Genomic DNA, 14,807 nt, shown 5'->3' with positions numbered 1-14,807 from the left:
TCAACAACAACAACAACCAGAGCACATACAGGGAATCCTGTCTCAGGAAATTTTCTAAAGAAATGCCATCTCAACATCGATTTAAAGGATGAGTAGGAGAGAACTAGCCGAAGAGCTGCTACTTGGAAACCCTATACAGGGTCGCTCTGGGTCGGAACTGACTCGATGGCACTTAACAGAAACAATGAGCAAAATACTGAATGATGCAGAAAGCATTAAAAGAAGATGGAAGCAATGAAGATTGGATAAACAAACTTTGGTACAGACACACAATTGAATACTATGCAATGTTGAAGAATAACAATGAATCTGCGAACCACTTCATAGAGACCACTATTGTAAAAACTCAAGAAAAGGTTTTCATACTGAAAGAAACATTCTTTGACGGTTACCAGGGGTGGGAGAGAAGGGAAAGTAATTCACTGACTAGAGGGTAGACATGTTAACTCAGGTGATGGGGAGGGCAGTATACAAGAAGAGAGAGGTTAGCAGAAGAATGATGAAGACAGGTGAACACACAGGGAGGTATGAAAGGGTTAAAGGGAATGGAGGTAAATAGTGATAGATGCACAACCTTGGAACCATAGTGTTCTACAGGTAGATGCATGGACAGAGACACAGGCTAAATAGGTATGGAAGGAAGAGTGAAACAATACATGTAAACTAATGATCTTGTCTGTAAACCTTCATTCAAGTCACAATAGAAAAGTTTTGTTTTTGTTTTTAAAAAAGAACACAGAGTCACGGTACCAAAAAGAAACAGTCTATGTTCATTTATTGCAAGAGGTAGCATATGATCAAGAAGAATTGGTGGTCCTGAAGGAAGAAGTCCAAGGTGCACTGAAAGTATTGGCAAAAAATAAGGTTCCAGGAATTGATGAATACAAATTGAAATCTTTCAACAAACAGCCTTGGAGGCGCTCACTCATCTCTGCCAAAAGATTTGGAAGACAGTTACTTGGCCAACTGATTGGAAGAGATCCATATTTGTGCACATTCCAAAGAGACGTGACCCAAGGGAATGCAGAAATCATCAAACACTAATACCACATGCAAGTAAATTTTTGCTTAAGATCATTTGGAAAAACAGCTGCAACAGTACACTGACAAGAGAATTGTCAGAAATCCAATCTGGATTCAGAAGAGGACGTGGAACGAGGGCTATCACTGCTGATGTCAGACAAATCTTGATTGAAAGCAGAGACTATCAGAAATCTGTTTACTTGTGCTTTATTGACTATGCAAAGACTTTCAACTGTGTGGATCATGATCAACTATGGCTAACATGGTGAAGAATGAGCATTCCAGAACACTTAGAGGCAGTCATTAGAATAGAACAAGGGGATGCTGAATGGTTTATCAGGAAAGGTGTGAGCCAAGGTTGTATTCTTTCACCATACTTATTTAATCTGCATGCTGAGCAAATAATCTGAGAAACTGGATTATATGAAGAGTGTGACATCAAGATTAAAGAAAGACTCATTAACAACCTGAGATATGCAGATGATACAACCTCACTTGCTGGAAGCAGAGATGACTTAAAATACTTAGTGATGAAGATCAAAGAGCACAGCCTTCAATATAGATTGTACCTCAATGTAAATAAACAAGACTCAAACTGGACCAATAAATAACATCACGGTAAATGGAGATAAGATTGAAGTTGTCAAAGATTTCATTTTGTTTGGATCAGCTATCAACACATATGGAAGCAGCCATCAAGAAATCAAACTACGTATTGCATTAGGCAAATCTGCTGCACATGACCTCTTTAAAGTGTTCAAGAGCAAAGGTTAGGGATTTAGGTGCGCCTGACCCAAGCCATGACATTTTCAGTAGCCTCATTTGCATGTGAATGTTGGGCAATGAATAAGGAAAACCACAGAATGCATTTGAGTTATGGTGTTGAAGAATATTAAAAGTACTATGGACTACCAGAAGAATAAACAAATATGAGTAGGGAGAAGTACAGCCAGAGTGCTCCTTTAAAGCCAGCATAACGTGACATTGACTCCTCTCATACATTACACGTGTTATCAGGAGGGGCCAGTCCCTGGAAAAGGACATCATGCTAGATAAAGTGGAAGGTCAATAAAAAAGAGGAAGACCTTCAATGAGAGGAATCCACACAGTGGCAGCAGCAATGGATTCAAGCATAGCCACACTAGTGAGGATGCTGCCGGACCGGACCAGGCAGTGTTTCGTTCTGTTGTGCATGGATGGGGTCGCTGTGAGTTGGAGCTGACTCATCAGCACCTAACAACAACATAGCAGAGGCAAGGAGGCCTGGTGGCACAATATGTGTTAGGCTGCTAACTTCAAGGTTGGTGGTTCAAATCCATCCACCTCAGGAGAAAGATGAAACTTTCTGCTCCTGTAAAGATTTATAGCCTCAGAAGCCCTATACAGGGTCTCTATGAATTGGAATTGACTCATGGCAGTTAAGATTGTTTTTCATTTATTTATTTTTTTGGTATGGCAAAGGCAAAGAGCCATGGTGGTGCAATAGGTTAAGTGTTGGACTGGTAACTGCAAAGCCAAGGGTTCAAACCCACCAGCCGCTCCTTGGGAGAAAGATGAAGCTGTCTGCTCCTATAAAGATACCCTATGGAGTCGCGGGACTCTGTCCTGTTGGGTCACTATGAGTCAGAATCAACTAGATGACAGTGACTTATGGCAGAGGCAGCTGGTTATCCGCACATGGCTTTTCTTGTCTTCTTCCTTTAAAATGTGGACTAAAGACGACATTATTCAGCCTCTCTTTAAAAACATGTGGCCATGCCTGCGTATCATGTGGACTTCAAGGGAAAGGCATGCTCTTCTTACACCCCACCTTCCTGCCGGACTTGAAGCCATCACAGTGGCTAGTGCTTGAGCAGTCTCAGCCGCTTTGTTACTACTGTGGCGGAGCTGAGCAGTTGTAGTAGAAACCATCTGGACTATAAAGCCAAAAATATGTACCATCTGGCCCTTTACAGGAAAAGTTTTCCATCCCCTGATGTAGAGGAACAGAACTACGGTACCAATCTTCATCTGTCATTAGCAGGATGGAAGAAAGAGACCTTTTTTTTTCTTTAAGCCACTCTTATAAAGTGTATGGAGATTTTTGGCAAGATGGCAGACTAGGCAGACATAGTATAGGATCCTATACAGTAAAGATACGAGAGACCAAATAAAACAGACACAGATGAAAATTCTGGCACCCTGAACTTCAGAAGAAGAGTTAAAGAGGTGGATGGACTGTTTACTAGGAGGAGAGGCCAAGCAGGGATGGCTAAAAAGGAAAATTGACTGGTGAACTGCTGGCCAGATGCTGCTCGACCATCTTGTGTGTGCTGCTTTGGTGCCTGGATACAGGTGAGCTCAGCTCCAGACTTACAAAACCCACAGAGTCACCAGACCAGCATTTAATCTGTCATCTTGTCCCCAGCTTCCCTGAAGTCCTAAATGACACTGAAATCAACTCCATCCAGGGCCCCCACAATCTTCTTCTGATTGAGTGCCCTGAACATATACAACACTAGGCCATTAGGAACTCCATCTAGGGCCAGGAACTCTGCTGTCACATCCCTTCCACAACCACCTAGTGAGCTCCTTAAATTGCAGGAATCCACCCGAGATTTCTTCCCTTCAAGGTCCAACAGCTACACTGTTAGTTTTTACAAATACAATGATCACACAATGTCCTGAAGACAACAGACAATTGTAGCTCACATGAATAAACAAGAGAGAATGTCTCAAACAAATGACCAAGATGCAGAGACGGAAAAACATTTCCAAGGAAACAAAGGTAATGGAACTAATGGAAAAGAATTCAAAAGAATGATATTTTGGTTAACTTCAACAGATTGACAGAAAGATCTAGGAAAGCAAGGAGAACACAGAAAAAACTTTAGAGGAATTAAGGAAAATGCTACTAGAACAAACAAACAAAATAAATGCAATACAAAACCCGCCATTAGTTTTCAACCTGTCTAGATGGGGCTCTGGTAAAAAGATATGGGGATAAGACTCTTGTGGTTCAATCGTGAATAACTATTATCAGGATTGATTGCAATTGTTGCAAATGTAAAGGTAGACCTTTTTGTAACAAAAAGAGAGGAGTGGTTGATCTTGCAGTCCAGGAGTGGAGGACCCTGGGACCATCAAGGGAGAAGAGCGGAGCACGGGACCCTATCCAGAGAAGTAGCAACACCAGAGATGGAGGCAGAGACCATGATGTGGAGAGATGGAACAGCTGGGGCCTCTGGACTCAGGGATGGAGAGGGGCTGTGTACTGACGGCCGGGGGGCAGGCTTGCAGGGTATGCCCTTTGGTTGTTTGAATGATTACATATTCCTGAGTGCTTTGGTGTACATTAAAAAAAAACAAAAAAAAAACAGAGAGAATGGAAGCAGGGAAAAAAGGTCTGCACAAGAAGGAGTGTACTTAGGAGCCACCACTCAGGACCAAGAGGTTGCCAGCTCTGGAAGAGAGCTCACACTAGAAAACATTGGGACTCGTTTCTTTCATGGCTGGGAAAAGAGACCCAGAGAGAGGCAGGACCTGCTCAAGCTCGTGCTAGGAAACAAACCCAGGTTTTCCCCACCAGATCCTGCTGCCTGCCTGACAGAGACCAGATTACCAGAGGAATGTCAAGAGTTTTTGAAAAGGAAACCAAGCTTTTGGCACTAGAGAGGGAATTTGTCATATAATAAACTAAGGAGGATATTGCCCAGCATCTTTCCTTCTTTCACATGATAACAGCTTCCCAACTTGATTTTGAAGGAACAATCTGCTGCCAATACACTTTGGTGAGAAGGCTAGTCAGAGTGCCCTGCCCTTCCACAACTAAGGATGATCCTGGACCCACAGCTAGGTCTTCTGGAATTCACATATTGTGTAGAGGATTCAAAGACGAGAGAGGTCTGGAGCTGACTCTTTGCAGGGGCCATGCCCTGAGGAGTCCACTCATTGTTTCTTCCCCTTGAAACCCCCCAGAACCACCACCCTGACTCCTCTTCTCCCATTCTGATAGTGGGGTTAATGCAATGATTAGATTTCCCTTTGAGCCAGAGATGCACCTGCCCCGACTCCCATTCATTCCTTTCCTGCTTAGGTAAGTCACATTTGGTTTCTGTCAATTCAAATAAAAGACACCTATGTGATAGAGTTTCTTCTTGCTAAATTGAATTTCTACTGTCTGCTATTTGCTATTCTCCACCAACAACCCCAGGCAATGTGTTCTTACCGTCTTGTGGCCCCTTGGTGTCTCTTCTTCTTCCCAAAGAGAGAAATTTAGAGAGACATTGATGGGAGAGATGAGGTCTTGAATACATACCTGAGGGTGATAAGTAGAATAAAACAACAAATGTCATGATGACTTCCAATTAAATGTGTGTCTTGTTCACATCTTACAAATGATGAAATTCTAGTACTTAGTTGCTGAGTACTTAGTTACCAGTAGTGAGAATTATAATAACAGCTACTGCTTACTACTACTTATCAGGTGTTCTATAATATACTCAGGGTTGCTTCTCAGCACAGGGATTGTCCCTTCTCAGCCCCAACTCCATGACAGGCATCATTAATCAATGACAGCACTTTCCCCCATTGAGCCCTAACAAAATTCCTGTCTTTGTCAAACTACTATAGGCAGTCATTATCAGTCAATCAACATTTGAAAAAGAATATTCCAGACTCATTATCTATTCTAGTTCTAGATATTAGTTCCTTGAGAATAGAGATGAGACTTACTCTTTGTTATTATTAGTGTTTATAGGTACTCAAATGTATTTCACCTAAAGTTTCTACCAGTGCTATGAGGTAGGTATTAATATACCCCTGCTAAAAATGAGACAAATGTCTTAGGGGACAACATGGTCAATTGGCATAACATAGTCCACAAAGACAATATTCTACATCCTACTGTGGCGAGTAGCATCTGGGATCTTAAATGCTCTTGAGCAGCTATCTAAGGTGCAACTGATGGTCTCTCCATGTGTGGAAGACAGAAGAGTTATGAAAACTGAAGATGCTTGGAATCAATTAGCCCATTGAACTAATAGAACATGTGACCATCAGTCTCCACAACTCTGAGACCAGAAGAACTAGATAGTGCCTAGCTACCACTACCAACATTAGAAGGTCCTGGACAGAGTGGGAGAAAATATGGAACAAAATTCAAAATTATATATGTATATAGATCCAGCTTACTGATCAGAAAGAGACTGGAGGAACCTGAAACTATGGCCCTCAACCACATCTTCAGGTCTAAAAGAGGAACTCACCCTCATGGTCCAATTTTCAGTCAAGCAGTAGATAAGTATATAAGAGGTAACAAAAACACTATTAAGGTATGCTCACCATGGAATAACTTCAAAATCAAAAGGGCAACATTTGTCTAACAACAAAGTTGAGAAGGGATGGGAAGGAGGGTGGAATGGAAATGATATATTGAATATAAATTGATGATTTTGTTTATAACTTTCACTCAATTCACAATAAAAAGTTAAAAAAAAAAAAACAACAACTTAGATCTCAGTCCTATGCTTTGTCTTTTATGAAATATTTAAGAGACCATAATAATTTGATATAATCCTATATTTATATAGGACTACTATAAACTCTGGTAGCGTAGTGGTTATGAATCGGGCTGCGAACCTTAAGGTCAGCAATTCGAAACTATCAGCTGTTCCGCAGGAGAAAGATGAGGCTTTCTGCTCCCGTAAAGATTTACAGCCTCGGAAACCCTATACAGGGTCACTATGTGTCGGAACCGACTCCAAGGCACATAACAACAATAATAACTATAAGCAAAGTGAAATTGACTTTTTCAGCAGTTTTTTAAGGTTAAAACAAATTCATTTGCGATAAGTGTTAATAATAAATGACCATATGTATTTGACAAATAATGGGACATCAGCTTGGCTGAATATTCTGTATGACTGAAAATTCTATAGTCATTAAAACTAATTATAATCATAGTGATCCTATAGGCCAAAGTAGAATTGTACCTCCCCAACAGCAAAAATGAAACAAACAAAAACTACATACTATAATTAGGAAATGCTGGCTGCAGCATTTATATATGATGTGTGAGAAAAGTAGTTAAAAAAAAGGGGGGGGTGGATAAATACATATCAAAATAATGTTTAAAAAGTATATGCAAGCAAGTATGTTAACACCTAAAACCAATACCAAATCCATTGCCATTATAGTAAAGTTCATGTTGAAAGTATCAACCCACTGCCTTCAAGTTAATTCAGACTCACAGTGTGAGAAAGTCTCAAGATGGTCCATCTTCAGGAATAAAGGGCTCATGAGATTGCTAGACCAGATATAGGTTGTTGATTCACACCCAGAGTTATATGTGAGCAGGATGAATTGGGGGAAGTGGGGAAATGAATCTGTTCTAGGACTAGGAACTTTAAACAAGAACACAGCCATTCAAACCATGAGTACCATTCTGGCTAAATTGCAGAACTGAGGGGAGGGAACATGGGATGTTCAGGGTAGAATTGTAAAGCTCCATAGTACCCAGTTAAAGGGGAACTGGAGAAGGTGCTTTTTCAAGACAGGGGAATAAAACTGTTTGCAGGCTGGCCAGGCAGTGTGTCTACCCATGTCTCTGGGTTAGGTGCACAATTTTGCAAAATCAAATAAAGAAAATGAGTACAGATTGGATTTCTTGAGTGTTTGTCGGTGTCAACAACTTCCCTCACAAAAGCAATCCTATAGGACAGAATAGAACTGCTCCCGAGGGTTTCTGAGGCTGTAAATCTTTATAAGAGCAGACAGCATCATATCTTTCTCCCTTAGAGTGACTGGTGGGCTTGAACTGCTCTGGCCTTGCGGTTAGCAGCCCAACATTAAGCCCACAGTGCCACCAGGGCTCTTTATCAAAGGTATTAAGTATTATTATTGCTATTGTACGGTAGAAGAGAAAGTAGCTGGTCACCCAGTGGGACTGCCAGAGCCATGCCTCAAACCCAGCGCTCTTCTGTCCCTTCCCCAGGAGTCGGCTCCTTACCGGGAAATGAAACCAGAAAGCAAAGCAGGACTTGGTGGGGCTGACAGCTGTGTTTCCACTAAGCTCACGTCTCCCTCCTGGGAACAGTCCTCGGCTTCTGGTCCTGTGGCCATCCAGCTGCAGGGTGTAGGTGAGATTGGCAACCAGGCTTCCTGGGCAGGGTAAAAAGGGCAGAGTTGGATAGTTGGAGGGTCCTGAGCCACAAGCCGATGTGGAGAAGGAGAAAGGCACTGACCTCGGAACTGGGGAAGGAGAGACTTGACCTGGAAACAAATGGTGATGTTCACCCCTTCCTTCTTTCTGTTAGTGGTTGAGTAGGAGCACTCTACTTCGTGGACTGGAATCTCAGCCGGAAAGAAGATCATCGAAGTGATGACATCTACCACAGGCCGGGAGCTGTGGGGCAAAATGTCAGCGGGGTACCTCCTCAGTCAGATGTGAGGGCTCCCCTGCCACAGTTACTGAGCCCAGCAGATTCTCCCTCATAAAGCAGACTTCAGAGTCACGGGTTCCTCTCAATAAAAATAGCAATTACCAGTTAGGGTTCCCCACTTCCTTCTAGGAGTCCTGGTATAGCATTGTGGGCTAATGCACTGGACTGCAAAGTCATTTGAACCACAGTGTCAGTAGTTCAAGCTCACCAGCCACTCCTTGGAAACCCTATACAGGGTTGCTATAGGTTAGAATTGAATCGATGGCACTTAACAACAACAACAACAACAACTTTCTCCTAGAGAGCTGTGGTGGCATTGTGGTTATGCATTAGGCTGATAACTACAAGTTCAGAAGTTTGAATCTACCAGTCACTCTGTGGGATAAGACATTCCACTCCTGCAAAGATTTACAGTCTTGGAAACCTTTTACAGGGTCACTAGGAGTAGGAACTGATTCAATGGCACACCACCACCACTACTTCCTCCTAGCCCCCTCTGATCCACTTCCTCTGAGTTTTCAAAAAGAAATAATCACTATGCCTATCCCCTTTCAATGTCACACAATATTTAGAAGACATCTTTTTCAACTCCCAACTAGGCCCCTCAGCCTATACTAGGTTTCCCTTCTCATTTCTCCCATAGCTCTTATCACAATTTGGAATGATCTATTTCCTTGTTTAATTTTTAAATTATGTATATTACCCTGCACATACACTATGTGCCAATGGCTTGTTCCGGTTCAGTGTTTAAGACACAGTACCAAACCAGTTGCTGTCAAGTCAGTTTTGGTCCACGGTGACCCCGTCTGTGACTGTAAAACTGTGTTCCACAGTGTTTTCAATGGTTGATTTTTCAGGAGATTGTCAGGTCTTTCTTCCAAGGTACCCGTGACTAGACTCGAACCTCCAACTTTTTGGCTAGCAGTTGACTGCGTTAACTGTTTGCACCACCCAGAGTGCTAAGACTTTGTAGGTACTCAATAAATGTCTGTTTACTATATATATAACGTCACATCTTGGTTCCAACAGCTATAAGACATGGATAAGGCAAGGGATGCCACCATCATTTCAAAGATGAGGAAGCTTAGGTCCTGAGAAATTAAGTGACTAGAGTAAGATCATTCAAGCTGTAAATGGCAGAGCTTCGACCTGAATCCAGGTCACCATGTTCTAACACCATGTCTTTTCCCACTGCACAATATTGCTTCTCTAGGAGGTTTGAGTGTCACAGATAGGTTTGTGTTCAAATCCTGTTTCTGTTACTGATCAGCAATCGTGTAACATGGAATGTTGTTGTGTGTCTTCAAGTTGATTCAACTCATAGTGACTCTATATAGGGTTTCTGAAGCTTTCATCTTTATGGGAGCAGAAAGCCTCATCCTTCTCCCGCAGAACAGCTGAACAAAAGATGGCTGTGGTGAAGATCAAATGCGCTAGTGCCTGGAAGCACTTAGCTTGGTGTCTTGGACATGGTAACTGGTCAAAGGATGGCAACTAAAGGTATTCTTAGGTGGGCTCAGAAGTACCATCTCACCTCAGTACAAACACTCCACCCTCAGCTCCCACAGCCACATCTGCCAGACCGTCTCCTCCAAGGTCCTTCACTCCGTGGATGGACCGTCCAAACCACCGAATTCCTGAGGACACTTGGGCTCCCTTTATTCGCTGAAAGCAAAAAATAAGTTCATGCCAACCTGGGGAGAGGACAGGTTGGAGGCAGGGAAGAGTCAGGCAGGAGAGTGGGTCTGGGCTTGGAGACTTCAAGGTTCCTGGGACTGGCTTTATGATTGGCAGGCAGGGGTATTTTACCTGGCTCGGCCTGGGGTTGAGCCCATCAGGCCGTCCATTGAAGATATACAGAACCCCCTCATCCTCCAGTGGGGCTCCCACAGCGACGTCCATCAGTTTATCCCCATTGATGTCTGTCAGGGCAGTGATGGCTGCTCCGAAACGCCCAAGGGGATAGCCAGGATCCCCCTGCAGTTCTGAGACCACTTCGAACTCCAGCTGGGAGGATACAAGAAGACATGCTGCACCACACTCAGTTATTCAGCAAACTTCTGCAGATAACAGCAAGGGTGACAGTGAGGAATGCTAAAGAAATGGTAGATGGTGCCATCTGGCTCCACCTCCATCTGTGTGACCTTGTGGCTTTGCAAAGTTACCTAACCTTACAGAGCCTCAGTGTTCCCATTTGTCAGCTAAAGCTTGGAGTATCTCAGAAGGTGATTGTGAGGATCAAATGAGATCAGATACATAGAAAACATTGGGCACTGGGTCTTGCTCACAGTCCAGCCACAATGACTATTAGCTGCTATTATCTGTTGTTCTAAAAGTTTGATTAACATATGATCAAGCATGTCAAGTTTTTCAGAATAACTGGCACCTGAATAGACCTATGAACCTCTGCTTCTCCCACCCTCCTTGGCTCAAAGTCCTCTTGATACCCACCTGTTTTCTGTGGTAGACAAACACCTGGCCTCCTCTCTGGTCCCCATAGAACAGGGGGGCTCCAATCAGCAGCAGTTCTGTCTCCCCATCTTGGTCCATGTCAACACCACACAACTCTCCACCAAAATAAGAGCCAATCTGCAAGAAAAGCACGATGTTTGAGAAAGAGCCAGAGATCTCAGAAGATGACAGGACAATTCTGTCCCCATCAGCTGCACTAAATCCATCTTCTTCCAGCTTCTCAAATGTAGATTTAAATCCTGGATTCACCCTAGAGTGCATAAGACAAGACAAACTCTTTGTGTTGATGACAAAGATTACTTCAGAGGTCTTTGGGAGGACCAAATGTGATAATGTTTGCATAGTGCTTGTGCCATATCCTAAGTGAGCAAGTGTCCTAAGACTAACAGAGATTACAACAAATGTCATACATAGTGCCTAGTCTCAGGATGCCCCTTGATTGTGCTCACCTGGGTCCCATCTATTTTCTGGACCTGGGTCCAGTTTCCTCTGTCCTTTGGTTCCTGAAACAGCAGCACCCGCCCCACATGTTGATACCGAGGTGCTCCAGCTGCCAGCAGCAATGTGTGTCTCTGGGAGAGCAGCCAGGTCACGGAGTAACCTGAGTAGCAAGAGAGTGAGCAAGAACCTCCTCTTTCTCCTGTGCAGTGGCTGGTGGGTTTGAACTTTCAACCTTTTAGTTAGCAGCCCAATGCTTATCCAACAGCACCACACTATTCTATAAAATATGTATGTGTGGCACTGCGGGTTAATGCGCTGAACTGTAAGGTTGATTTGAATCACAAGATCGGTGGTTCAAGCCCACCAACTACTCCTAGGAAACCCTATACAGGGTCGCTATGAGTCAGAACGGACTTGACAGCACTTACGAACAACAACATATATTATAATATATACTGGAGTCCTGGTGTGGTGCTGTAGGATGAGCACTGGACTGCTAACCACAAGGTCAGCTGTTCAAACCCATCAGCTGCCCCTCAGAAACCTTATACAGGGTCACTATGAATCGGAACTGACTCCATGACACTTAACAACAACAACATACCATTACCAGCTATCACTGAGTCAGTTCTGACTCACTGTATGTCAGATGAGAACAGCATTTTCAGTGTTGGCTTTTCAGAGCAGATTGATAGGTATTTCTTTCGAGGTGGCTGTGAGTGGATTCTAACCTCCAACCTCTCAGTGAGCATCCAAGAACATTGGCTGTTTGCACCACCCAGGAGCTCCAAACATTTTATTATTTTTTTTTAATTGTAGCCATATTTGAACTCTGAGTTGTTCATGCTGGCTACTCAATTGCTTTCATCAGTATTTTGAAAGTCTGTGTGGGTGACTCTCTGTCCATTGAAAACCAAAAGTACTCAGCAGAAAAGAGAAGCTCTCACCCAAGTATCCTGCTCTTGCTTCCTGTGTCAGTGGTTGATTCCCAACAAATGTGTCACCCCACAGGTCTTCTTTCAGGTTTAGAAAGCCCCCAGCCCAGTCCTTGGCTCCAACTGCTCCCACGACTCCATGACCCTGCCCAAGGGAGGTAAATCGGGTCAGCCATTCTCTTGAAGTGGGCGGCATGTCCATAACAGGCTCTTCAGCTGCTGCTCCGCAGGCCCTCTGCTTCCTTCCCTCCCACCACTCACCCAGCTGAGGTCAGCACTGATTCCGCTGGAGGATAGCTCCATGTTGAAGGACGTCAGGTCCTGTTTGCTTGTGCCTAAGGGACAAAGAGCTCTGGTAGTGTAGCGATTATGAATCGGGCTGCTAACATCATGGTTAACAGTTCGAAACTACCACTGTTCCGCAGGAGAAAGATGAGGTTTTCTGTTCCTGTAAAGATTTACAGCCTCAGAAACCCTGTACAGGGTCGCTATGAGTCAGAACCAACTCCACGGCACATAACCATCATCATCACCAAGGGACAAGGAGCTCTGATAGTGTAGTGGTTATGTATTAGGTTGCTAACGTCGCGGTCAGCAATTCAAAACTACAAGCAATTCCATAGGAGAAAGATGAGGCTTTTGCTCCCATAAAGATTTCTAGCCATAGAAACCCTAGGTATGGTCACTATGAGTCGGGACCATCATCACCTATCACATGGATCTTTTAAATTCTATCAACATGTCTATAAGAGTTAAGGTCTTGTGTCAACTTGACTGGGTCAGAATTCTCAGTAGATTGGCAATTGAGATGTAGCTATCCCCGTAATGAGATCCTAATACAAGGTGATTAACTCTTAGATGATTGGCTATGAGGAGCCAATGAACTGAAAGGATGTTTCCTTGGGGTGTGGCCTGCTTCCAATATATTAGACACTCAAGCAAAGCTTGTTTACTTTCTGCTGGGCATGGATCTTGTCCTCCAACCTCCAGTACTTTGGACTTGAGCCAGTGGCCTGCTCTGTTAACCTGTACACCTGCCTGCTGATCTTGGTTCATCTGACCTGGACTTGGGACATCCCCATTTCTACAATTGTGAGCCATTTCCTTGATATAAACTTCCCTCCATATATATATATATATATATAATGTTATATATATAACTATATTTTACATATATATTACAAATATGTGTGTATATATATATATATGTTGTTGTTAAGTGCTGTTGAGTCAGTTCCAACTCATAGCAACCCTGTATAGGGTTTCCTAGGAGCAGTTGGTGAGCTTGAACCACTGACTTTGCAGTCCAGTGCATTAACCCTCAGCGCCACACCAGGACTCCACATACATACATATACAACTGCAAAGTTGGTTTGATCCTCAGACCTTAACAGCACTTAGCAACATACATACATAAGTTTCACTGGTTTTGCTTCTCTAGAGAACCCAGCCTAAGTCAATGCCCTTCCCCACCTCCTGGACTTTATACTCGCTCTTCTCTTTTCCATTGCCCATATTCTTCACATAACTATTTGTTTCTCATCTTTCATGTTTCAGCTCAAAAGTCACCTTAGAAAGGCCTTCTTTGATAGACGCCTATCTAAAGTGACCTTTCCTGTTAAATCTATCTCATCACTTTATTCACTTCACAGTCCCTAATTGTCATGTTGTTTACTTGTTTGTTAACTTTCTCAATCCAACTTTAACACGAACTCTGCTTTGGCAAAATCCCTGCGTGTCTTAGACACAGTGCCTAGTACATGGTTGTTGCAAGCATGAATTAATCAAGTGAAAAGATCACCAGCCTTACAAGGATGCTGAGAGGACTGAATTCAGTAATGTAAAGTCCCTGTAACATGTAAGCTTCCAAGAAATAGCAATTAATTGTGATGATTTGTTCATTGATACAGTAGCAACAAGAGTGGATCAAGCATAGGAATAATTGTGAGGATGGCACAGGGCTGGGCAATGTTTCGTTGTACCCTGGGTTGTTATGAGTTGGAACCAACTTGAAAGCACGTAACAAAAACAACAACAAATATTAGGTGCCAGGGATAACAAGGTGAAAAAGTGCACACAATGTCATGATAGACCTTACAATGGAATATGGGAGACAGATATTGAGTAGACAACAGAGCCCAAAGTCACAGGGCTAGAGTAGAGAACACTGATAGATTCAGTAGTACACACAGGAAGGAGTTCCTAACACAAACCTGGGATGATCAGCAAGAACACAGCAAAGAAGAGGACATCTAAACTAAGATGTGGAGGTGAGTAAGAGCAGGTCAGTCAGAGTAGAGAATAAGGGCTAGAGATAAGCACTATCATTAATAGAACGCCTACAAACTACCAAACACTTTGCTGAGCAGTTAAATCTTCCCTGTAGTATTGTCCCCATTTCACAGAGGCATACAATGATGCTCAAAGAGGAATTGGCATTAAGGTTAAGATTGCAAGGCAAGTCAGATTCTTGAGTGTGTCTGGCTGAATCAATTCTATCTATATACCACTTTGC

At 43.0% G+C, this 14,807-nt stretch overlaps 1 protein-coding gene across 1 annotated transcript in view; it reads right to left on the bottom strand.

The window, feature by feature from the left end:
• The window catches only part of ITGAL (integrin, alpha L (antigen CD11A (p180), lymphocyte function-associated antigen 1; alpha polypeptide)), a 44,969-nt gene that overhangs the window by 19,479 nt on the left and 10,683 nt on the right, over positions 1–14,807 (bottom strand). Inside the window, exons 10-18 of the mRNA XM_006871975.1 lie at positions 12,554–12,627; positions 12,305–12,437; positions 11,366–11,517; positions 10,896–11,033; positions 10,254–10,451; positions 9,979–10,109; positions 8,247–8,407; positions 8,012–8,163; positions 5,231–5,320 (exon numbers count right to left, since the gene is read on the bottom strand). Coding sequence (XP_006872037.1) covers positions 5,231–5,320; positions 8,012–8,163; positions 8,247–8,407; positions 9,979–10,109; positions 10,254–10,451; positions 10,896–11,033; positions 11,366–11,517; positions 12,305–12,437; positions 12,554–12,627 — 1,229 coding nt within the window. The remainder of the gene's footprint in view (positions 1–5,230; positions 5,321–8,011; positions 8,164–8,246; positions 8,408–9,978; positions 10,110–10,253; positions 10,452–10,895; positions 11,034–11,365; positions 11,518–12,304; positions 12,438–12,553; positions 12,628–14,807) is intronic.

The sequence above is a fragment of the Chrysochloris asiatica genome, unplaced genomic scaffold, assembly GCF_000296735.1.
Source record: "Chrysochloris asiatica unplaced genomic scaffold, ChrAsi1.0 scaffold00178, whole genome shotgun sequence".
In the NCBI taxonomy this organism is placed as follows: Eukaryota; Metazoa; Chordata; class Mammalia; order Afrosoricida; family Chrysochloridae; genus Chrysochloris; species Chrysochloris asiatica.
Note: the sequence above shows the minus strand (reverse complement) of the source record. Positions and strands in the feature narration are given on the sequence as shown.